At 36.4% G+C, this 26,927-nt stretch overlaps 1 protein-coding gene and 1 pseudogene across 4 annotated transcripts in view; one reads left to right on the forward strand and one right to left on the reverse strand.

Moving 5' to 3' along the window:
* The window catches only part of EYA4 (EYA transcriptional coactivator and phosphatase 4), a 239,413-nt gene that overhangs the window by 204,092 nt on the left and 8,394 nt on the right, over window positions 1–26,927 (forward strand). For all 3 annotated transcript variants that reach the window (XM_080664649.1, XM_080664650.1, XM_080664651.1), the window contains exons 11-16: window positions 4,865–5,001; window positions 6,459–6,542; window positions 14,810–14,899; window positions 23,042–23,100; window positions 23,207–23,367; window positions 26,085–26,199. In XM_080664649.1, the coding sequence (XP_080520775.1) occupies window positions 4,865–5,001; window positions 6,459–6,542; window positions 14,810–14,899; window positions 23,042–23,100; window positions 23,207–23,367; window positions 26,085–26,199 (646 nt within the window). The remainder of the gene's footprint in view (window positions 1–4,864; window positions 5,002–6,458; window positions 6,543–14,809; window positions 14,900–23,041; window positions 23,101–23,206; window positions 23,368–26,084; window positions 26,200–26,927) is intronic.
* Window positions 18,854–19,158, reverse strand: LOC308245906 (10 kDa heat shock protein, mitochondrial-like; annotated as a pseudogene). Its single transcript has one exon. The product of its transcript is annotated as a 10 kDa heat shock protein, mitochondrial-like (transcript).

The following is a 26,927-nucleotide window of genomic DNA, read 5'->3' on the forward strand; positions in this document are numbered from 1 at the left end:
TGAAATAAAGTTGGATTTAAAAATCCAAAGCATGGAAGGTACAGTTATTCATTACTGTACTGATTAAAGGATAATTATTCAATCATGTATGGTGTTGGCCCAAGAAAATGCCTAAGGTAGTTGGTAATGACTGATGTTATTTGGAAACTGCAAATAGCATTCAGTTATTATTTTACCTTATTGGGTATTTTGACAGTGTATTTAAAAGAAACATTACCATTCTGATTAAGAACAGATATTTTAGTTCATTATCTTTATAAAGACCTCTCTTTGCTTTTAACATAAAGATTATCTTAGGTATATTATAATTTTGATTTATATTCAGAAAGTGATGACTGATTAGTACATTAAAACTTGAGATATTTTTATAGCTCCTTTTTAAAATGTTTTAAATATCTTTAACATTATATATAATTAGTCATTTATAATAATATTATCCTTTACTATGAGCCCTTGGCAGGCATTACAATACATTAGCTGATTAAATTTTACAAGTGCTTCAGAAAAGTAAGGGATATAGTAAGATCACTTCGCTCTTTGAAAAGAAGCCAGTTTCTTAGGCAGAACTCAGTAGACTTTCCATAGCTTCATGGCATTTCACTTAAGGACAGGAAGGAAACAAAGTGCTAATTCAATTTGTGGAAGCTAACCAGAGGATTTAGATAGAAAGAACTGCCCACATTTAACTTCTCCACCAATCTGCATTTTCCATACCTGCAGCATCAATGTACCCTCGTACAATTACCTGAGTGAAATTATTTGACAAAGACCCTGGAATTGACAGCTTTCTCCTTAAAAAAAAAAAGTGTCAATAAATGTTTAATGACCAGTTGAGCTCAAGTTCCTGGTTTTACCCTTTATCAGAAAAAAAGGATAACATCTTCAAAAGCTATGGAGGTCAGAATAATTCCACCTGGACGGTTGCTGTAGGAGCCCAGATACTGCTGTGGCCTCTTTAGGACCTGCTCTTTCACTATAAAGTTCTTTGATGAATTTCTTGGCTTTCGCTCTCACAAATTGTATAAAGTCTGTATAATTATTGATTAGTAAAAACAGATATAGGTGTGTAATCAAGAGTGTCTGTTGCAGTTTGGAGGAGGCAGTATAAGCCTAGTGGTTAAGGCAGCAGTCTGGAATCATATCAGAATTCCACACACAAACTATTTCATCTTGGTAAGTTAAGTCCCACATGTCTCCATTTTTCCCATTATTAAAAGAGGATAATGAAAGACAAGATTCATGGAGTCAAAGTGAGGTTTATATCATATAGCCATAGACATAGATGCAGATATAGATAAAGAATGTTTCACAATAAAGAGTGCTGACAAATCAATAAGGAAAAGATAACCCAATTTTAAAAATGGGCAAAAGATGTAAACACTTATATCAAAAAAAGAAGATACCAAATGGGGAATTAACATACAAAAAAGTGTTTCATATCATTACTCATCAAGAAAATGCTAATTAAATCTACATTAAGATACCACCATACCCCCACAATGACTAATATAACAAAGACTAGCAATATCAAGTATTGGCAAGAATGTCAAGCAACTGGAATTCTCATTGGTAGTAGGAGAGTGAATTAATCCAACCACTTTGGAAAAAGGTGATCAGAGTCTGTTAAATATGGCATGGACATATGCCTTTCCTCTGACCCAGCAGTCCCACTGATAGGGATATATACCTTAGAGGAATGGGAGCTAAGTCCACAAAGACAAGAACAAGAATGTTTATAGCAGCTTTATTCATAGTTGCCTAAAATTGTGAATAATCCAAATGTATATCAACAGAATAATAAATAAAGCATATATAAATACATATTGATATTCTAGCCACATTAAGGAAAGAACAGATGACTGCCCCAAGCTACAAATGTGAATCAATCACACAGACATAATGAACAGTGAATAGTCAAACATATTTCAATTATAATTTTAAAAAGAAAGATAGTACATGAAAAAAAAATAAGGTTTAATAAATATGGAGCTGCTCCTCTTAGTTCTTTAAAAAGCTACCAAAACACTTCTGTCCATATTGTGTCCAAATTTTTAGAGCCCTTTTAAGATCTTTCAGTAACTTGGAAAGAATCAGTGGTATCAAGTCCCATATTTATTGAAACCTAAACACTTCTTATAAATACTCCTTTCCCTGCCCCTCCTGCTCTTTTCATTCCCTTACTGTTGGCTCCCAATTTATTGGAATAGCTGAGTTCTTTCTGCCAAACTCCTTCTTTATAGATCCAGTCAACCATCAACCACCCATAACATCACAGTGACTTGGGGATTTTGCAAGTTTTTGTCCTTTCAGCTCTTATACTGTTGTAAGAACAAAGCTGCCTTGTGATAGTTAACACCTGAAAAATGATCTATAGTGAAGAGAAAGACAGGTTGTATGGAATGTAATCCCAAAAATATTATTATAAGCTTATTTAATAAATTAGAGTTAATTTGAATCTACATTTTATTTGAAAGAGAACATTTGATTTGCAGGACATAGTAGCCTTAGAAAAATTCTGTTAAAAAAACAACTACTAAACATAGAAAAAAATGTTGCGATATGCTGTATTTTGGAAGTTGGTGTGTGTTTAAATACCTAAAGCCTAATTAATGCCTATGCAAGTAAGCTGAAACATGATTTACTGTAAGATAGAGCTATATTTAACCTCATTACTAAATTTTTTTATTATGCTGTCTCATCTCACACAGTTGATAGCAGAGACCCACACAATGAACTGTGCTAGCAATGTTTTAAGAGCAAAGGATATTTGGAGCACAGACATATTTTTTGATGCTGTCCTGACATGCACAATGTTTCCCAAAGATGTTATAAATGTTATAAATGATTACAAGCTAGTTATGTAGAATTTACTATTATTTAGAACATCTCAGAAAAAATATTACCTACATGTTATGTAGTTTGTTCAAATTTGATTATTTATTTTAAAAACTGCTCGGCTGTTCTCAAAATTATTTTACTTTAATTTCATGATAAAGCATGGTAGTCATAGCATCTTTATGTTTAAAATTGCATAACCTAAATTCAATATAGTTTGCCATCAGACTTTCCTAGAAGTTTTTACTTTGTGCATATTATTTAAATCCAATTAAATGTAAATCAGATCTATCTCAATAATTCAAAAAGGTAGCAGCTATTACTCATGCTTTAATATCACACATACACACACACACACACACACACACACACACACACACACACACACACACCACCTGATATTCAGAGAGATTGAGTAAAATGCTTGCAGTCTTAGGACAAATCTGACTCTGGTTACTTGTGAGGTTTTACTGCACCTCACTAATGCCTCCATTTGTTTATCTTAGCACACCCCAACCCCACATATACACACAGATTTGCCACTGCTTAGTACTTCCTACCTCATAAGATGCTTCACCTTTAGCTTTAGACAGGCCAGACTTTAAGGTATCTATGGGACATGAAGAAATCAATTAGATACAAAGTCTGAAACTTAGGATGCAGCCTGGTTGGGGATATAGTTTAATTTAACAGTCATCACACAGAGGGTGATTAACATTGATCACCCAGATGGTGTGGCATGAGAAGGACAGTGATCAAAGCATGGAACTTGTAAATACCAACATATAAGGAATGGGAGAAGAAAAAGGAGTCCAGGTCTCCTGGAAGAAAAGGTGAGAGAGATGCTAGACTTAGGAGAGTGCAGGGTATCAGCTGCCAAATAATGGTCTGAGGGGTGCTGTTTAAGAGGATCAAACCCAGCATGGAGACCCAGGAATATAAGGTCTGAGTCTCTCTATTGCAGTGGTCGGCAAACTGCGGCTCGCGAGCAGCGGTTTGCTGCTCTGTTGACTAATGAGTTTGCCGACCACTGCTCTATTGCATTTGTCAGTGAGGTAATTATTGGGGACTTTGAATAAGAGTAGTTTTACAGTTTTGGTGAACTGAAGCTAATTGATGACAAATCGACTGTCAGGAAGTGGAGAGAGATGTGCTGTCCAGTACTGTAGCTGCTGGCCACATGCAGCTATTGAGCACATGCAATGTGGCCAGTACAGATTGAGGTCCGCTGTAAGTGTAAACACACACAGGACTTTAGTTCAAAAAAGAGATTATGTAAATCATGCCATTGATAATTTTATATGGATTACATGTTGAAATGGATATTTTGGCTAAATTAGGTCAAATAACATATATAAATAAAAATTTTACATGTTTCTTTTTATGTTTTTTAATAAGGCTTCCAGAAAATGTTAAATTATTTTTGTGGTTACATTTGTTGTTCGCATTATATTTCTGTCAGACAGCACTGGTATGCACTATTCTTTTAAGAAGTGTCTTTTTAAAAAAATAAGATTGCAAGCAGATAGCTTCTAGATGGAAATGTAAGGTCAAAGGGAAGGACTTTTAAACTTGCCTATGACCCCAGAAGAGGAAAAGTTTGGACTGAAGATGAGAGAGGGTTTGACTAATGGAGCAAGATTCCTTAAGAGGTGGGGTAGGAGAGTCAAGTTTGCATGGAATTGATCCACAAGACATTTCATCCTCTGAACTCTGATCTAAGGAAGTGAGAACAGATTTAAATTTAGATAAATATATAGGTGGGGGTAGAAACAGGAAGTCGAAGGCATATGGAGTATAAAAGGTGTTCAGGTGTAATAGATCACAGAGACTGAAACTTGGGAGGGATTTGTCTGACAGATTTTTTTGTCCCTTTAGGATTATGGGTATTTGGGAGTATAAATCAATCTCTCTCGCTCTCATCCTAAGATTTCTGTTAAATAAGAATTTGTTAAGATGATTAATAATGAAGACTCATGCCTAATCTAAAAATGAAGTGCTATTCTTGTTGTGACTTATGTATTTATAGGAGAGTTCGATACTGTGCAGAGCCCCTCCACACCCATTAAAGATCTTGATGAGAGAACATGTAGGAGTTCTGGGTCAAAGTCCCGAGGAAGAGGCCGGAAAAATAATCCCTCCCCACCTCCGGACAGTGACCTGGAGGTATGCTGACTCATCCTCAAAGAGTGTAATATGATGTTTTATTTTTATTGAATACATATTCTATACTTACAGTTTCATAAAGTTTCAAACTTTAAATATATATGTGTGTGTGTGTGTGTGTGTGTGTGTATCATGATGAAGGGAGTAGATCTATTCTGTAGTGGGCATTTCAGAGCTGAAAGTTTGAGATTTCATCCATCGTAATGGCCAAATTAAAAAAAAAAAACTGAAAGTGATAATGAGTTAAAAATTCTAGGTCTGAGATAATTGTATCTTTTGGTCCACATTGGTACAAACAAATTTTAAAAATAATTGTTTCCGGGGTAATTTTCTGAGAAACACTCCATTTGGTAGTACTAATGTAATGAAAGATACTTATATGGGTCAATTAATTTTAAAAGGTAAAATTAGTCTCTATGAAAATGAAAAGTTATCTTCTGAAAACAGAAAAAAATTCCAATCATCTGATACAGGTTAAAATTTTTAGATCTGTAAAAATTTTTATGAGCCATTTTTTTTTTTTCTGGTTGAAAGCTCTTTTGAGATATATCCATATGAAACAGGTTAACTTTTATTATAAAACATCGGGAGAAACTATTCTTAACCATAATCTGTTACTTCTTAAACAACTGCATACTTCAATTAAGAAAAAACATTAAATTTCCAGATTTGGTCAATTTAAGTAATAGTCATTACACCTTCTTCATAAGAGATCATTTCCTTTACCTGAGCAACAGTAGCAGATTCAAATGCATTCAGGAACTCAGCAGGTGACAATCGATGGGTGAACCGGGCTAAAAAGCCAGCCTACTGTGAGAGCAGAGAGCACTGGCCCAATCAAAAGGGGCCCACCCTTCCCTGTGGCACCTCAGCCAGCATTGCTACAGCTTCCACTTTCTCTGCTACAGTGAGAACCCTGAAGTTTGTTTGAAATCTCCTAATCTTAAAAAGTTGATCAATAATTTGAAATATTTCACTGTGCAGACCAAACAACCCACTTGATGCTCTAAGCTGACTCAAGAGCTCACACTTGGTACTATCTATTTAGGGATTATTATTGAATCTTTTAAATATTTCTAAATTTTTAATTCTTTGAATGTATTGCAAAATATCACAAATCTATGAGGCATAAAACTTTAAGATAGAGTTTCAAGTTCACTTCTATCATAAAGTCCAAATACATCTTTTGGGGTATTAACTGCAAATAAATATTTGGGTGAATTTCTTCAAATCAGGATATCTGATTTTTAAGCTTATTGTTTGTATAACTCTGCTCCTCAGGTTTTACAGGGGTTAGATCTGGAAAATTTGGGGGAAAAAATTAATGGAGTAACATAGGTTTCTCTAAAATGGTATCAAGAGTATATCCAACAACAAAATGAGATGCTTTTTACTTGTAAAGAGATTTCTGCTTCCTTATAATCTAATAATTCTTTAATATTTATCTTTTTCTTTAGCGTGTGTTTGTCTGGGACTTGGATGAAACCATCATTGTTTTTCATTCATTGCTCACAGGTTCTTATGCCCAGAAGTATGGCAAGGTAAGTAATCAAGACATTTTATCCCAAGAAACCTTGCTAGAATTTTATTTTGTTCAAAAATCAAGAGCCATTTAAAAATACATTTAGTCATCTGGGTGGCTCTATTGATAGAGCATTTCCTATGCATGAAAGGTTGCTGGTTCAATTCCTGATCTGGGCACATACCTGGGTTGCAGGTTTGATCCCCAATTGGAGCACGAACCGAAGGCATCCGATATTTCTATTTCACATATGTGTTTCTCTCTCTCTCTCTCTCCCTCCCTCCCTCTCTAAAAAATCTATAAAAACATATTTTGGGGTGAGAATTAAAAGAATAATTAGAAAAAATACATTTATGTGGTTTTATTGTAGTCGATCAAATCTGCTCTTAATTATTTCTTTCTACTAGCCCATTATTTTTTTATGCGAATTGGCAAATTTTACAAAACTAATAAGAAAATTGCATTCTTTTTTCTTCTTCATGATTGAGTTTTCTACATCAAAATGAAGCTTATTACTTTGATATAATTATTTTATAAAATTTGTGTAAATCGAAATGGACTTTAAGCATACAAAATTACAAAATTACATATACACACACACACACACACACACACACACACACACACACTACCAAACAACCGGTCAACCAGTCACTATGATGCTCACTGACCACCAGGGGGCAGATGCTCAATGCAGGAGCTGCCCCCTGATGGGCTGTGCGCTCCCACAGCCAACCTCCTGTGCTGGGCCAACCTCTTGCGGTCCCTCCCCACTCCGCTCCCCCCTGACTGGCCAGCCCTGATTGCCCCGATAGGAACTGGGCAAGATGGCCCCAATCAGCCTTGATCACCAGCCAGGCAGAGGGACCCCACCAGTGCATGATTTTGTGCACCGGGCCTTTAGTCCTTAATAAGGGAACTTTAAGAAATTGCTTGATTTGTTGCACCAAATGTTGCTATAGAATGCTATTTGGAATAAGGAAGTAATCTTTTGTTGCTCAACCACTGAGCCCCATGGGCTGGGCGCTGTCATTGTTATAGTGGGCTAGCTTCTTATAACCGTGAGAACTTTGCTTTTGGAATTATTCTTAGAGCCCATGTATGAGTCACTCAAGAAAAGCAGCTTCATTTCTTTTTTATGGTTCACCCTCCTCGCCTCTTTATGGGCACCCCTTCTTATTCCAAATGGAAGTCCATGCTCAGTTCTGGGATGGAAACAACTTTATGGTATTTTTGACAAAAAGAAAAACAATGATATTTTGACGATGCTCCTTATTCATTGCCTTGGGTTCAAATGATCTTATTTCTAAAGATCAAAATTACCATGGAAGAATGAAGGTTTGAAGTCAGGAAATATTTTATAGGACTTTATTTGAGTCAGACTGATGATAGTTGCCAGGAGCAAGATTTCAAATGCTCCAGAGAATAACAGTGTACAGTTTCTTTTATGTATGCATTTGAGATTAAGGATGGAATTTAAGGAATTTTACAAAAAGGTAGAAGAAAACAAGGCAAGGATTGGATTATAGAATAGTTAAGATTATGTGCTCTCCTGAGGGTGGTCTGCTTTAGAAGGAGCGATCTGCAAAGGGATATTTCAAAGGTGAAAACCCAGATGCACAGAAACAATGAAGCTAAATAGATTGTGCTTTAAGGATTTGACTTTTTTGGTAGCATTAATATGTCATGTGTTATGAAGCCATGATCCTCTAAAGTTATTTCACAGTAAGGATGCAAAGGAAGCAGCCTAAGTCAGTGGAAAGACTGAAGGAGAAGTGAATCATTACCTTATAGCAGGGGTGGGGAACCTTTTTTCTACCAAGGATCATTTGGATAGTTATAACATTATTCACAAGCCATACAGAATTATCAATGTAAAAATTACCCTGCCATATTTGGTCAAACCTTTAATCAGCTCACCCCTAATGCCTTGGCAGGGCCAGACCAAATGATTTCATGGGCCTTATAAGGCCCTCGGACTGGACATTCCCCATCCCTGCCTTATAGTGTCAAATTAAAATTCAAGCTCCCAACACTACTTACTCATTTTAGAGAACATCCTATATAAAAGCAGCAGTGGGTTCCCTGACCGGTTTGGCTCAGTAGATAGAGCGTCTGCCTGCGGACTGAAGGGTCCCGGGTTCGATTCCGGTTAAGAGCATGTACCTAGGTTGCAGGCACATCCCCAGTGGGAGGTGTGCAGGAGGCAGCTGATCGATGTTTCTCTCTCATCGATGTTTCTAACTATCTATCCTCTCCCTTTCCACTCTGTAAGAAATCAATAAAATATATTTAAAAAAAAATAAAAGCAGCAGTGGGGAAATAATATGTTCCTCAGACTAATTCAATTGGTTACTTTTATATTAAACAATCTGTACAGAGTTTTATAGAAAGGATTCTGAAAGCACCAGCTAAGGAAAGCAACATGATTTAATGGGGAGTGATTAGAATTAATCAAGTGTTTGGAGCCATGGATTGGAGGCCTCCCTAATGGCTAACACCATGCAGATTACCATCTCTCTGGGCATGATGGTTAGAGCCTTCTAGCTTGGAGGAAGAATGGACCTGAATTCAAAATTTAGCACCACCTCTTTCTACACTTGTGCCTTTGGGTAGTTTCTTTAGTGATTGTGAGACTTAGTAATCTTTTTTCTAAAGTGAGAAGAAGAATAAAAGGACTAAGTTGATTAGCAGGGTTAAATGATTAATGCATTAAAACTCAAAACATGGCCTACCACATAATAAACCTTCAAAAGTGTAACCTATTTTATTTGGTTTCAAGGAAATCTGAATCTTGGGAGAACTGGATGCTTTCTGAGGATATTTGCATGGATTTGTATCTGTTGTTTTATCTGAGAATGAAAGATATTCACTGAGCTCAATGTTTAGAGAAGCAGAGGGTGACTAGAGAGTGAGTGTGGTACGTATGAAATGATGAATGCAGAGTTTGAAAGCATCTAACGTTTTGACAGTGTGTTTCACGGTTGTCCTTTCTGCCTGCTCCCCAACAGCTGAGTGTGATCACACATCTCAAGTGGGTCTCAGCACCCCCGGGTGAATCAATTCTTCCAGCTGACTATTTCAAACCACTCCCCTCACATCTTCAGCTCCCCTCTCAATTTCGCACGAAACTTCTCCTCTATCACTAAAAAAAAGCAACTGAAATAATTACTTCATCTTCGCACCATACCACATGCTCTGCCTTTTCTTTACACTTTTATGCGTATCCTGGATCCAGACCCTCTCACTTACTCATGGAATCTACTCCTGAAATGATCTCTTTTGCTCCTGAGTCCCCAGTTTCCCACGCTTTTGAATTATCTTATCATCACAGACCATGCTGTAATAGTACCATCACCAGAAATCATCTTGAGCCCATTTTCCAGTTGCTGCCCCTTCTCTCTGCTCTTCCCTAGCCTTCCAGTCATATGACGCTCTTCAAGTCCAAGGAATGACCTTCTCTTGCCAAATTCCTGGTTTATCTTGCTGGGGCTCTCAGCATTTGGCCCAGTTAAGCACTCTTCTTTTGCATACTTGCTTTACTTTTCTTCCCTGACCTGGATCTCTGCCTTACACTGTTTCACATGCACTAGACTCAGTCTCACCTCTGCATATGTTCCCTGCCACCACTGGAGTCTGTGCACGGCTAGTTCCCTCACCCTTTTTAGGTCTCTTCTCTCCAGCTGCCATCTCCTAAGAAAGGCCTTACCTGTGCTTTCTTTGAATGAGCCATCACCATCTATCCCTATAGCCTTTTGTATCTGCTAACTCTGTTTATTTTTCACCAGCTGAAATACTATATATTTCTTTGGGGTTTTTTCTTTGTTTATATATCTGATAGGTCATCCAGTGACAATATAAACCCCTTAAGGACAGGGACTTTGTCTATTTGATTCTGTGCTCTCAACCCAGAATTTGAATATTCTTAACACATAGTAGACATTCAGTAAATATGTGCTAAATAAATGAATGTTCCTGAAACCATTCTCCAATTCCCCCTGAGAACTCCAGCCCACTGCCTATCCATCATTGACAAACATCTCAATGGTTAAATTTTCCTTCTGATTCATGACTGAACTTCATCTCTTGTCACTGATTAAAAGAGTTTATTTCTAATAGACCCACTCACTATTTCCACTTTAGTCCGTGAGCAAGCTTGTCTTCCTTCTTCCGTAATGAACTAACACATCTCTGCCTTTGTCACTAGTCTACATGTGCTTCAGGTCCCAAATGAGTTCCAAGGACTTTAGTTCTTTAAAAAGAAAAGTCCCCTATTAAAACAACAACAACACATAATTGCCTTTTCTCCTAAGATATTTTTATATTGTGTCCCTAGAGAAGTATTCCAGCTGATGACCCAGTACAGGGCAGAGGCCCATAGACAGACAGTCTGGCTCCAAATTTTGCTCTGTGTTAACATAGTATTTAGATATAGAGATCTGCTGTACTTGAACCTGACTTAGTCATATGATGGCCCTTATGTGTGACATCCGGTTTAGAATCACACATTTAAGGGCCAAAAGTTATTCATTATTTTCTCTGTCTTTCTCTGTCTCTGTCTCTCCCCCTCCCTTCTCTCTCTCTCTCTCAAACCAAATGTCTTGGGAGTAGTTTCAGTATTTTAATAGGGCAGAGCACAGAATAAGTTGGCAGAAGTTCAGTTTGCCCCATATTAAACTCCGCTGTAGACACTTTGAACCTATTGGAACTGTTGTATATGTAAAATATGCATCAGAGCTTCCTGTTGGCCTTTATTATCCCACTTTTTTCCTCTGTCCAAGTTTTCACTTAATTTCAGACCCTAAACTCAACACTCCCTACAGGTAAACTGAAAAAAAGGCAGTAATTCTTGATTCATAAGGTGCCCATATTTCTACAAACATCTAATGAAAATGAGCAAACATCTCTGTATTAAACTTGGGTTCAATCCAGAAGTATATTTAACTCTCAAATGCCTGATAAAACCATGGAATTGCAGGCGCCGGCAGCTCTTTCACAGTAGTCTGGCAAGGCCCAGTGAGCCCAACACTTCAGAGACCTTTCTAAGGCGACCCCCACCAAATCCCTGCTCATCTTTCTTGGATTCTTACATCTGTGGGTCTTTTAGCTAGAAAAATGTGATACTGTAATCCACTTACTTAGAATCAACTCTCCCAAGGACTTAGTAAGATGGGGTAAAAGAAAGTAAAATTAGATATTTGAAAGTCAGCCCTCACTAGACATTTTCTTAGAAACTAGATTATCACCTCTTATAGGCATGGTTTTCCTAGGCTTGTGGCATAACTATCCTTAGCCTGTCTGTGCCAAGCCTTTGGCATAGCAGATGAAAACCCTCCCTTTAGATAAGCCTTGCTCTTTGGAAACCTTGGTAAAATACAGCTAGTTTACGCTACAGCAAACCTCAAACCTAAACTTTCCTGGTTCACAAATGATATTTTGCCAAAGTGCTTACGGAGTCCTAGCTCTCCCAGAGTGTGTGATGTGGAATTGCCATAGCATGATAAACAAATGAGCAACCCCTTCAATTGCCATGGAGTTGCATTCCCACTGGAGTGGGAATGCTCAAACACAGTTTTCATCACACCATGCGCTGTGCTTACTTGTTAGAGAATTATTGTCCGTTTTCTAAAAGTTATATTTGTTTGCATGCTTATCAGATGCACAAAATGCATTTTTTGTGGACTTTCCTATCACTGCTGGGGTAGCATAGAGAGTTATGTACTTCAGAAGTGTGGAATTGATGAAAGTAACAATCAAAGAGGAACAGTATATTTTCTTCCATCCCCATAAATCTGATTTGTCAATGCAAAGAATGTGAGGTCGGAACATAAGAAAGTCAATAGTTTTATTTAAAACTTAAAGAAGAAAAACTGGCAAATTGTAGGATAACAATTTAACCGACCCAATCTTGAGAATGAAAACCTTTTAAAGAAGACATTCTGAACGCCCATGTGAAATATATATCTTTAGGGCAGTAATCATCAGAAACATACAGAGGAGTATGGAGCTCAGTTTTATTGTCCTGCATCAGTGAACATTCCTGAAAAGCACAGAGCGTCACTAATGGAATTATATGTTTTCATGCTATAATTACATTTGATTTTTCCTGATATTTTTGTAGACATATTGTTCATGGTCCCATGACTATACAGAATATTTACAAGTTTTTTATGTCTTCAGCCTATGCAAACCCCATCCCAAAGAGAAAGAGGAATTTTTTTTACACACAAAAAAAAGACAAATGTATATTTTTAAAACTTTTATTCAACCTTTAGAGATTTTTCTTTCAAAGACAACAACAAAAACATGAACAACATAAAGAAATCAGAAAAAATAAGAATTCTATACTTGAAGGAAGCAGAGCAAGAGAAATCCCTCTGAATTCTGAAAGACTTTGAGACCAAAAAAGTAAAAATAAAATAAATAAAAAAGCTTCATATTTTTGTTCTTGAATAACTCTTTGTTGTATAAAATGGAATTGATTTGATCTTTGGATATGTTTCTCCAAATGATCCTGACACTGGAAGACAGATGAACCTAGCAGTAGCGTCAAAGTAGAGGCCTCCTTCCTGAAGGACACAAGACCAGGATACCGTCAGGGATGTGAACAATGCATATCTCTTTTCGAGAAGAGAGAATCTTGAGCTATGAATTCCACAGAAGTCTATGAGGAAGGGATGTAGACAATTAGAAAATTATGCTGACATTTAACATATTCTTATTGTCCTTTCTTTCTCTAATATCAAGTCTTGGCTTCAACACACCTCAGTGACCTTTTTCTTTCTTAGCTTAGCAATCAATTCCTATTCTCTAGCTCTTAATCACTACAGAACATGAGGTGGCACTCACTTCAAATATATTTATACTCTAGTGTGTCCCCCTCAAAGCATTATGGAAGGAAGAAAGGGAAAAAAATTGGTTGTTGCAGCATAGGTGTAGAATGAGGAGGGGCTTCTACTTGCTAAGTGAGATAATTTCAGGGGTGTATATGAATACTACTGGGCCTGACCTGGATTGCGTATTTTACCATAAATTAATATCAAGTTAGCATTGCATTTTCCCAAGTTAAAATACATTTCTTGAAATGTCATTTATTAGACCATTGAAAACACACGTTTGGTACTCTCTCCTTAAATTCTTACAGTCTGGCTCCTGGCCCAGCCACTCAACCCAAATCACCCTCTGAGGTCTTCCAAAAAGAATTCTCAGCCAAACGAATAGTGTTCTTCTAGACTTGTCAGCTTTATTCAAACCCATAGTCTCCCCACTAACATTAGGCTCATTCTGGTCTCAAATTCTGAGGGTTTATTCCATCTAGGTTTTCTATTTTCTGTATCTTCAGGGTCATCACTATAGTAGTTTTCTTTAGAGATCTTTCCAACTTTGATCATTTAAGCACCATGTTTGAACATGAATTACTCTCCTAGCCCAGTCCCTAAACCCTCCTTACTTTTTAGTCTTTCGCCTCTTGATGCCAGGCTTTCAACTGTAGTTGGTCATGGTAAAGTACGAACTCTGGTCTTGATTCTCAACCACTTGCTGCTGTGTAACATCTTGGTTTCTATAAACAAAAAATAAGTCACTTGACTTCTTAATAATCCCTATACTTTCATTAAACTTCTAAATGTATATATTTTCTACACAGATTACATCTACTGAATTAATAATTCCTTGTGTTATCCTCAACTCTTCTCTCTTTATTCCTAGTCAAATGCAGGTTAGACCAAACTATACACTCATGCAGATAAATATTTCCTGTTGATCAAAATGAAGTTCATAATTAAGTGGTGGTTTCACCATGCCTCACCAGCTCTTCGTATCCTGCCTCCAGGTGACATTGTCTGCTCAAGTCCTGCAAACATCCAGTAGACCTACTTTTCTCCCAATCCTAATTCTTATGTATCATTCTTTAAAGGAAATCCTTTCTTATTTTTAACAAGTCGTTAGCATTGTTCAGTATTCCATCCAAATACATTTCTCCAAAGGACTGTTCATGGGGTATATGTAGACTGGATCCTCTCATGAACATACAGATTTATGTCAAAACATTCCCTAGTCATTTTTATGTGCATATAAATTTCTATAACTTCATAGATGCATCTGTACACTTATTATGTCTTAAATGAACCCTTTGGAAAGGTACCTTTTCAGGTAGTTGGGAAATCTTTTGAATCTTAAGTAAAAATCTATGGTCACCACCCCCACAACAATATGCACTTAAAGTATGTTTAATAATAACTGTAGTTACTGAAATTTTACCTCATTGTGTGTGTACTTTCTTCTCAGGATCCTCCCATGGCTGTAACCCTTGGACTCCGAATGGAGGAAATGATTTTTAATCTTGCTGATACACATTTATTTTTTAATGATTTAGAGGTAAGAATTTTAAAAGGTAAGAATAGTTGTATCCAACTATTAAAACGTTTAAATGGTTTCTATAACACCAGATAACCTCAAGAAAACTTAAAGATAGAAATTTAGCATAAGAGAACAGTAAAGTTCCTGCCAAGGGGAAAATTGTATATATAAATGCAAACAAAAGCTAAATTTAGTTAACGAATTATACCTATATACTGGCACATAATTAGAATGAAAATATCTCAGAAGATCTGCGTGCACCCCTGTACACTACACTGCTCCTCATCCTGTTAGTGTCTCAAATACAATCCACGTGCACTTTTGGAATAAGCATTAGCTTTTTCGGGATATAAACCAGGATACTCTTTAGGTTAATCACTGGACAGTAGTCTCAGATGCTATTCATGGTGCTAACATGGGTCATTACATTTTGTAGATAACCTGACACCTAATTTTAGACAACATTATCATTCCTCATTTCCTCCCCTTTCAGATGAAACACTGCTAGAGCTGTTTAACATCACACATCTGACTGGTTTGATTGCACTTGTTTTCTATTGTTTTCTTCTAATTTATCTTTCCATTTCCAAACTCAAATGAAGAGAAAGTGAAACAACAACAAAATGAAAGGACCCAAGAAAAAAATAGCCTCAGAATAGCTGAATAGGTCCTATAATAGGTATATAATCTGGGTGTTAATGATCTGAGTCATTAGGCATTCAGACAATAAAATTTGAAATAACTGAGTAGCTTGGGCACTGGACCAGGAATACTTCCCAGTCAAGCACCACAATGTTGGAAGAGATTTCTCTTTCTTTTTTTAAATGTCATATTTAAGTTTAGTTTTTTATCTCATGGTTTCACAGTAGAGTAAAAATGTTTGTCTATATTATAAATGAAGAGGGAGATTTTTGATTGCTGAATCCTCCCCACTTTGTGTTCAACATTTTTTATTGGGCTTTCCATTAAATAATTAACAACCTCTAGAAATTAATATGATTACCACATTATTTTTGTAGAGGTGGAATTGTAGGGTTACAAGCATAAAAAATTATGTCTATGGTAACTGCTAGCTAAGTGGTAGAACTGGGATTTGAAACTCTGGAGTCTGGCACCAGAGAACATACTTCCGCCCTCATACCCTGCTGAACTATGCTGCTGTAAAAAGGAAGGAACTCCTACCATTTGCAACAGCTTGGATGGCACTGGAGAGCATTATGCTAAGCAAAATAAGTCAGTCAGAGAAAGATAAATATCACATGATCTCACTCATTTGTGGATTTTAATGAACAACATAAACTGATGAACAAAAACAGATCCAGAGACAGAGAAGCACCGATCAGATGCTCAAACCTCAGAGGGAAGGTAGGGGAGTGAGGGGATAAGGGGGAGAGATCAACCAAAGGACTTGTATGCATGCATATAAGCATAACCAATGGACGCAGACACCAGGGGGGTGAGGGCATGAATGGGAGTGGGGTTGGGTGTTTATGGGGGGATAAGGACACATATGTAATACTTTAATCAATAAAGAAAAAAAAAGTGTGTGAGAAAGAAAAGCCAAGATAATCAGTGTCTTCAATGAGATTTTTTTTTAATTGCAAGGTCTTAAAATCCAGTTTTACTCACAGTTGAGACATAAGAGCAAAAATTGTGTTGTTCAGAATATCCTATAAACGTATAAGCTGGAAACCTGTGTAATAGCATTTTGTTGTATTCTCTTCACTGAGTCACTGTTTTTACTGGATAATAAAATTATTGTCTGTTTAAAGCAATTTCTTTTTTTTTTTTTCTTTAATGGACAATAGGAATGATTAGTATTTCTAGACATGTGTTTCAGTTTTATTATAAGAAATAATAATCACCTCTCTAAAACCTGATTTAAAGTAATCTTACTACTGATCCCTGTCTAGTATACAGAATGATTTTATATATACATGATAATAGGAAACACATTTTAACCTTTTTGGAACTTGAATTTTTATATAGACTCGTAACTTCTTAGGTTGGTTTTTCTGTTGGTTGAAATAGATTGGCCTCATTATAAAGAGAATTCTAAGATTATTAGTCCTTCCAAACCTGTAAAAAAACAAAAAAGGAAGTTTTATGTGGTTTTATCCAAATTTCATTGTTTTTATTTTATTTTATTAATTATTTTTTACTAGAAATAAATGTACTAAATGACCTATTAGCTATTTTACTGGCACGTTAGAAGACAGATGGAATAAATTTGCCATCCAACTTTTAACAGAACACAAAAGAAAGTGAAAGTAGCATATAAGGAATTTTCAGATATTTTTGACATGAATATTTGCATATCACAAACATGTGCTCAGCTATGATGCTTTAAGCATTTTTATTTTGGATTAGATACTATATAAAATATTTTTTAAATGCCTGGCAGGATCTCTGGTAGAAAAATTAACTGAGAAAACATTGGAATTGACTTTCTTTCTATGATTACAGCTTTTTAGTTGTGTTTAGAATGTAATAAAAATTGTATTTGACTCAAACACTAAAACTTAGTATCCAACAATCCTGTACTTAATAAAAAAAAGTGATTGGGTCTCTTGCATATGAATTGATTGAATATTCATACATGCACACACACACACATACACACCACACACATGCCCCATGTACACATGCACATTCAGACAAAGTGCCAAAGGAAACTCAAAAGCTTTTCCTGACTTAAGTAAGATAAATACTAAAACTAACAAAATCTGAACAATGGGTTTCAAGATCGTTCAGTAACATACATTTCCACTATCCTTCCGCATCTGATTTTGAAAGTCAACTTTACTTTCACCCAATTTTTTATTTCAGTAAGTCTCTTCTAAGCAAAGATGGTTATGGGCTTCATCACTGATATTAAGCTATTTTTGTTTCTGACAAATAGGAGAATTCCTCAAGAGAGTAACTCTATCATTAGCCTGTTATGGTGCCTCCCTCCACCCTTGTGTATTTAATCTCTCAAGGTTTCTTTTCTTAACCTAAAAATCTAATTTGAGACTGAAATCCTTCAATAGATACTGTACCATATGTAGTAAGTAGCAGCTGCTTTCACATAATTCTTTAGTAGACACACATTTAAATCCCCCTAATAGACACTTCAGGACATCCTGCCCAACTGCAGAGAAGGCAAATGTTCACACTACTCCCCCGAAGAAGAGAATGTTCTGTTTAAACACAGTGTTATTTCAGTTAGAATAACTTCCAGAAAAAAAAGGCACCAGGGAGTTCTGGCTCATAAAAGTGAGAGAAGACTGCTGTGGATTACAACTGATAAAGATCAGCGACAACATTGCGGTCACCTTATAAAACAAAATTAAAGAATTTAAGATTAGTTCCAGAATTATCCCAAATGTTTGAGTTCTTATACTGAAATTTGTTAAAACCAAACATTACATTGTTTTTAGTATTTCATGTTTTGGCCAAGATGATTCCTGCAAAGTTCTCCTGAGTGAAAACTAATTGAAGAACAATTACTTTGATTTTTCTAAAAATGTACTTGATTGAAATTCAGGTTGCTTTCACTGCAGTGTAATTCTCAGGCAAGAGTCCAAAGTCAACAAGCATAGCTAACTAGGCATAAATTTAAAGAGAAGTTCCATTTGGAAAAATCTCAAATATAACTTCTAATATGGAGCTCATGGTCCAATAAGTTTGATATACTGATGTCCTCAGGAGTAAAAAAAATGAGATTTGGGGCAAAATGTATAAATTAATCATGTGAGTTAATACTTTAAATGTCAGAGGAATTTCTCTAAAAATTAGGATAAGAGGATATTAAATATAGAAATAACATCTAATTGCCAGGGTAACTAAAAAAATTCCCTCCAAACTTCTTTTGGATATTATTAGTTTATTGTAAAAGAGAGACATGAAAATTATTTACCTCATGAAAGATTTTAGAACTTAGGTGGAAATGAGCAGCTTCATGTGATGCCACTTCAGTGGTGTTTTAATTCAGGCTTCATACTTACCAAGAATGTCACCATCTTTAAATAAGAAGCAATCCTTGTCATCTAGAATTACTTTGCTCCTTCCATATTCTGGGAGAAGAAATTTATTTCCAACTTTCATGCTAACTTGTTAAATCTTTCCACTCTTTGTTTTAGAATTCAAAGAGCTACTACTGTTTCTTGCAGTACTTTTCCCTGAGATTTTTCTGGAAGCCAGATGCCCCTTTTGGTTAAAGTTTAGGCTGTACTCCTTGCAAAGAATACTCAGTCAAAATGAGGAAGAACCATTCTAAGTGTCTGTCCTGCCATGCCTCTCATGGCCTCAGTTCTTAGCTCGTTCTCTCACCCTCCCCTCCACTCTTTTTTATTTATTTTTATTATTTTTATTTAATATATTTTTTATTTATTGTCTAAAGTTTTACATATGTCTCCTTTCTTCTCCCCCCCCCCACTTAACACTCCCCTTACCACCAGCCCCCCCTGTGCCCCCCAACCATTCCCACCCCGGGCAACCCCGCACCTCCCCAGTGTTTGTGTCCATTGGTTATGCAAATATGCATGCATACAAGTCCTTTGGTTGCTCTCTACGACCCCCTCCCCTGCCATTTGTTTCTGGATCTATTCTTGTTTATCAAATTATGTTGATCATTATATCCCACATATGAATGAGATCATGTGATATTTATCTTTCTCCAACTGTCTTATTTCGCTTAGTTAGCATAACGTTCTCCAGTTCCATCCATGCTGTTGCAAATGGTAAAAGTTCCTTCTTTCTTATAGCAGCATAGTATTCCACTGTGTAGATGTACCACAGTTTTCTAATCCACTGATCGGCTGATGGGCACTTAGGTTGTTTCCAAATCTTAGCTATTGTAAATTGTGCTGCTATGAAAATAGGGGTGCATATATCCTTTCTGACTGGTGTTTCTGGTTTCTTGGGATATAGTCCTAGAAGTGGGATTACTGGGTCAAATGGGAGTACCATTTTTAACTTTTTGAGGAAACGCCATAGTGTTCTCCACAGTGGCTGCACAAGTCTGCATTCCCACCAGCAGTGCACGAGGTTTCCTTTTTCTCTACATCCTTGCCAGCACTTGTGGTTTGTTGATTTGTTGATGATAGCCATTCTGACAGGTGTGAGATGGTATCTCATTGTTGTTTTGATTTTCATCTCTCAAATGATTAGTGACTTTGAGCATGTTTTCATATGTCTCTCGGTCTTCTGTATGTCCTCTTTCAAAAGGTATCTATTTAGGTCCTTTGCCCATTTTTTGATTGGATCATTTATCTTTCTTTTGTTAAGTTGCATGAGTTCTCTGTAAATTTTGGAGATTAAACACTTATCGTTGATATCATTGGCAAATATGTTCTCCCATGCAGTGGGCTTTCTTGTTGTTTTGTTGATGGTTTCTTTTGCTGTGCAGAAGCTTTTTATTTTGATGTAGTCCCATTTGTTTATTTTCTCCTTAGTCTCCACTGCCCTAGGAGCTGTGTCTATAAAGATATTGCTACAACATATGTCTGCTATTTTGCTATCTATGGAGTCTTGTAGGAATTTTATGGTATCTTGTCTTACATTTAAGTCCTTTAGCCATTTTGAGTTTGTTTTTGTGTATGGTGTAAGTTGGTGATCTAGTTTCATTTTATTTGCATGTATTTGACCAAATTTCCCAACACCATTTATTGAAGAGACTGTCTTGACTCCATTGTATGCTCTTGCCTCTGTTGTCAAATATTAATTGAGCATAATGACTTGGGTCGATTTCTGGGTTCTCTCTTCTGTTCCATTGGTCTATATGTCTGTTCTTGTGCCAGTACCAGGCAGTTTTGAGAACAGTGACTTGGTAATATAGCTTGGTATCTGGTATTGTGATCCCTCCAACTTCGTTCTTCTTTCTCAGGATTGCTGTGGCTATTCAGGGTCTATTTTTATTCCAGATGAATTTTTGGAGAGTTTGTATTAGATCTTTGAAGTATGCCATTGGTATATTAATGGGGATTGCATTGAATCTGTAGATTGCTCTGGATAGTATGGACATTTTAATGATGTTGATTCTACCAATTCATGAAAATGGTATGTTCTTCCATTTGTTTATGTCTTCCTCTATCTCTTTTTTCAATGTCCTGTAGTTTTCTGAGTACAGGTCTTTTACCTCCTTAGTTAAGTTTATTCCTAGGTATCTTAATTTTTTTGGTACAATGGCTCCCCTCCACTCTTGATATATCTTCTTACAGTTCTTACCATCTAGAATATTATTTCATATCACCATAACGTTATGTTCAAAAATTTAAATATCTGCCCGACCAGGGTGGCTAAGTGGTTGGGTGACGACCTATTAACCAGGAGGTCAGGGTTTGATTCCCGGTCAGGGCATATGCCCGGGTGGTGGGCTCAAACACCAGTTGGGGGTGTGCAGGAGGAAGCGGGTCAGTGATTCTCTTTCATCATTGATGTTTCTATCTCTCTCTCCCTCTCCCTTCTCTGAAATCAATAAAGTTATATATATTTTTAAAAATTAAATAACTGTGGTACTTCTGTCAATAATGATAATATGTCTAGAGTTCTGCCATTTATTCAACAAAGAATCATTGAGTGATTACTTTATACCAGATTGTGCCTTTGGTGGGGGTATATCAAAGTGAACCTAACATCCCCTCCGGGAGCTTTCAGTCAGATTAGCTTTACTGAGCCTTCTCTTACCAGTGACTATAGGTAGAGATTTATTCAAAATTTACTAAACCCATAATTTATGTAAATCCTATGAACCTTTAAAATTAATTCACATGTGTTTTCAACTTATGTACTAAAATTGTATTGATTGGGCTAGTCATTAAGGTTTTATATATTTTTTTAAAAGCCAGTGTGGAAAGCTAGAGATCAAATAGCAAAATTTCACTACCAGGTATTTTCAGGTCCTATAATAAATAAAAATAATAGCTGGAAAGCTTTTTCTTTTTACTATGGCATCCTATTTTCAAAGATTATACTTTTTAATTGTTTTGAATGGTAAGCATTATACATACAGTCATAATCTGTATGACAAGTAATTTGAGTGGGAAAGAAGCCCAAGAGGCTAAGCGTATTTATTCTGAGATTAGTATCGTAGCCACATTTCACCCTTTGGTCAGATACCATTTCACTGGAACTTTGCAGATTATTTTAAGATAGAGCAGTAAAGAACAGTGAAGAAGAACTGAATTCTTATCCAGAAAAGTTACCATTTGTTCTGAGCACACTACAATTTAAATCAGGCCAATTGTTGAGTGTACATATCTACACTTTATTTTCCTCTGAGTTTGTACACATTGGATGTGGTAGTTCTTCATTATTTCCCTTTCACTTTTTAAGTATTTTTTTAGTTTAAAGATTTTAAAACTTGAGCAAAAGAAAAAAAGAAAATGTCATCTTCCATGGTTATTAGCTTTTTTCCTGTGTTAAAAGACCAGGCCTTTTACAATCACACCAGCGTGAATTCTTTCATGGCATCCATGGCCCAGCACAATGTAGGAAGTCATGGAAATCTCACAGAGCACCTTAATCACTGAGACCCTCTGTTTCCGCTCAACAAATAATAAATAGCCCTAACCGGTTTGGCTCAGGGGATAGAGTGTTGGCCTGCAGACTCAGGATCCCAGGTTCGATTCCGGTCAAGGGCATGTACCTTGGTTGCGGGCACATCCCCAGTAGGGAGTGTGCAGGAGGCAGTTGATCGATGTTTCTAACTCTCTATCCCTCTCCCTTCCTCTCTGTAAAAAAATCAATAAACTATATTTTAAAAATAATAAATAATAGTAACCACCCGAGGTGCTCAGACTAAACAATTTTGTGTATCTTCAGGTTTAGCTTGGCTTCAGTACTTAAGTATGCACAGCAGAAATGGAGAAATGGCTGAAAGGAAACACCAGTAATTATTATGAAGACTCAAAAGAGAGTTTCTTATCAATAATATTAACACTAACATTATTTTTTAAATTGCCCACATGTCATATGTTCTCGGACTCCTTTTTATGGCATTCTTCTGGATTTAGATTTTAGAGAGTAGAAATGGTGCCATTTCTCAGCAGGAGAGAATGGGATAATGCTGCCATCTTCTGGCCATGGCCTGATCAAAATGGGAAGACGGAAAAAACATTTGAGTATGGTGAAAAGCATCATTGGAAAAACAAATAACTTTTCCAATGTTTTTAACAGGAGTGTGATCAAGTTCATATAGATGATGTCTCCTCTGATGATAATGGGCAGGACCTAAGGTAAGCCATGCCTTTTAGCACGCTTTTCCTACAGAAATTCAGCTATGGAGTTTTGCACATGTAATTATTTCTTTTATCTCTTTTTAATATATTTTGGGTGTTGCAGTACCTACAGTTTTGCAACTGATGGCTTCCATGCAGCTGCAAGTAGTGCAAACCTTTGTTTGCCAACAGGTGTGAGAGGAGGGGTTGACTGGATGAGGAAGTTGGCTTTTCGTTACAGAAGAGTAAAAGAATTATACAACACCTACAAGAACAATGTTGGAGGTATGTGTGGCTTTTTAATTCTAATAAAGGCACTCTAGGTAGAGGTAGAATTTGAACTGTAGTTCTATGTTCCATATTAGAGATTGGCCTACTATGAAATAAGTTATCAAGAGCTCATGCTGACCTACATTGAGCCAAAATATTAAGTTTCTTAGAGTGGGTAGTGGGGTGGAGACCTGACAGCAAAATAAAACGTGCAGCTCTGTCAAGGTCATTGAGAATTCATTATTCCCAGGTGCTTAGTCAAGATTGACAGCAGGACATTCAGTTTACCTTCTTCAGCTAGGACGCTACCAGTGAAAACCAGGCAGAGGGACTGATGGAAGCAGAGGAAAGACCTGTTTAAAGACGAGAGCTCCAGTCATGGAAACAGAGTTGTTAGCAAGCATTACCTTGCTGGAATCCTACCAGAAATAAACATAAACAAGTGCTTTTTTTCATTTTGAAAACTTTAAGAAGTCTATTTTATCCTTTTAAAAATTGTATGTTATCTGACTATGTCTTTCCCATGTATAGTGTGAACTATGATTATCATGGTTTTTAAAAGTTCAAATACTTTGAAGGTAATATCTAAATCATTTTATATTCACCCACATATTACAGATGATATCAAAGCCTGTGACATCAGCCTGGCTGGTGTGGCTCCCTGGTTGAGCATTGACCTATGAACTAGGAGGTTACGGTTCAATTCCCTGTAAGGGAACATGTCCGGGTTGTGGGCTCAGTTCCCAGTAGGGGGCGTGCAAGAAGCAGCCAATCAATGATTTCCTCTCCCGTCATTGATATTTCTATCTCTTCTCCCTCTCCCTTCCTCTCTGAGATCAATTTAAAAAATATATTTTAAAACCTGTGACTTTAAAACTAAGATCTTGAATGCGCTTCTTGATATCATAAACCTTGATGATCTCTACTATGAGGATCAATTTTAGGTCAAGATCTTAAGATTAGCCATGAGGTCACATAAAAGGTTTCTCTCAGGGCTTTGTTTTTCTTTTTTAAAAATGAAAAAAAGAATGATGAATAAACGAGAATTAAAATGGGATGATACAACCAAATATACTTGTACATACTATACATATGTATCTGTATATCCACATACATGTCATTGAATACGATATAGTAAATAAAATGTTTATCCGTACTAAACACACCTATACTCATCATGAGGGTAGAAGTGTATGTCCATTCACCTATATCCCCAGTGCCTTGCTAGCCTTAAGATACATAACAGTTGCTCAGTACATACTCAGTAACTAAAAGAAGAAAAAATACAGACCCTAAACAATAATGTTAGAACCAAAAGGAAGCTTACATATGGATGACCTTCATTTCCAAATGAGCAATAGGCCCTTGCAGGCTACTGACTTGCCTGGGATTTAAGGAGGGCAACTCAGGTTTCCTAATTCATTCTAATGCTCTATATAAGACACTTTGTAAAATCAAGTAAATAGGTATTCTATTTAAAATCAATTGTGGGTGATACGTTTAACTTTAAAATAAATATCCTTTTGGAAAATCTGAATTTTTATCACCCATGTATGTTACTATTTCCTTCTTGAAGAGTATTATTAAAATTATTTCAAAGTTAACAAGATTACTAATAAATAATCATATATCTTAAAAAGTTTAAACAATGACATGAAAGTCCATTTCTTTATTTTTTCTTTTTTTTTACAATTTGAAATCTTGCCTTTATTTTTCATGGTTGTAAACACTTTGCCACCATCACAACGTTTTGCAAATATCATAGTTAGTGGCTGCATATTGTCCCATCATAAGGCCATGACACAACATATTAATTTTTTCCTTTCTTTATTAAGGTATTACATATGTGTCCTTATCCCCCCATTGCTGTGATATGTTAGCATCTCTATATTGGGATAAGGACTAAATATGTGTTCCCAGTATCCTGAAATACAATTAAAATAAGAAATTTTTCTTTATAATAGATTTACATGATCTTGTTTTGCCATAAAAGGAAGGACTTAAGCAAAAAAAAAAAAATTAGCATGCTTTTTTTCTTATCATAACATCAACACAGTTTCAACCATTGTCTGTAACTGTGTCATAGATTCAGGATTTTCAACACAATTTTTAACTTGTCATAAAACAAAATATTTCTGACAGCTTTAGTACAAATATTAGAAACATTCTATAAGCTACATGTGGTAATGGCATTATTACTGTTTCAGAGTGGTAATGATTATGGTTATTAAGAAGCTACACATTTTCAGACAGCCAAAACATTTGAGGTATGGTAACCCTTACATGAGGCTGGTAGACCCTGACCTCTCCTCCACACCTCTTGCATCACAGCCTTGGAGTGGGACCCAGGTAGGGGAGTGGTCAAAGCTCCTCAGGTGATTAGCATCCACTGTGCCAGATTCTAGGTTCAGTGAGGGAAGAAACTGGAACCCATTGCCCACTGTTTCACTGTTACATCCCAGTTTTCAGCCCAGCACCTGATATCTAGAAGTTGTTCAATAGTGCTCGCTTCGGCAGCACATATACTAGAAGTTGTTCAATAAATACTTATGGAATGAATGAATGGATAATCAATTCTGAAATGAAGGATAATACTACTAGAAATCAGTCTCTCTCTCAATTTCTGATAGAGGCTGGAATAAAAATGATCTAACCTAGACAGAAGGGAGACCAAACTAGTTATACCTGGATAACGTTCATCTCTTGACCCTGCCTTGCTTTCGGTGTTGCAGGACTGCTTGGCCCTGCCAAGAGAGATGCATGGCTGCAGCTAAGGGCCGAGATTGAAGGTTTGACAGACTCCTGGCTAACAAATGCACTTAAGTCTTTATCAATTATTAGTACTAGGTAAGTGGTATTGTTGCAGTTTCTATATATATTGTATTAAAGGTATAGTCTTACTGGCACAACATACATAAATATGTTTTACTTTCTAGACTATTTTGGTATTTGAAGGGACCTAACAATTCACTGTGTCCAATGATTTTCATTGTGTATGTGTTTTGGGGTAAAGGATGAGGGTTGCTGCCTCTCAGAATTACCAGGAGATCCCATCTCTCTACCCTTCTCTCCTCATAACCACTTATCCCCACAGAAGATCATGGGATTTCTAATTTTTAAAAATGGTATCACTGTTGGTGACGAAGTATAGGAGATGATGGCAAAAATAAAACAGCACTGTCTATACACAGTGGGTGTTTTAAGTCTTTATGTCATTGTAGATAATATACATGACTTAAATGCATCAAAAAAGTAAAGAGAAAAACCTAGCCAGCGTAGCTCAGTAGTTGAGTGTCAACCTATGAACCAGGAAGTCACGGTTCGATTCCCATTCAAAGCATATGCCCAGGTTGCAAGCTCAATTCCCAGTGTGGGGAGTGCAGGAAGCAGTCAATCAATGATTCTCTCTCATTATTGATGTTTCTCTCTCTCTCTCTCCTCTCCCTTCCTCTCTGAAATCAATAAAAATATATTTTTTTTAAAAAAAAAAAGAAAACTCTTGAAAAAATTGTAACCTTTGTGCTGTTTGAACTAAGCAGTGAAGTACTGACTTGTTAATGTCGATAATGGTATTG

This window comes from Plecotus auritus, assembly GCF_963455305.1.
Source record: "Plecotus auritus genome assembly, chromosome: 4".
NCBI lineage: Eukaryota > Metazoa > Chordata > Mammalia > Chiroptera > Vespertilionidae > Plecotus > Plecotus auritus.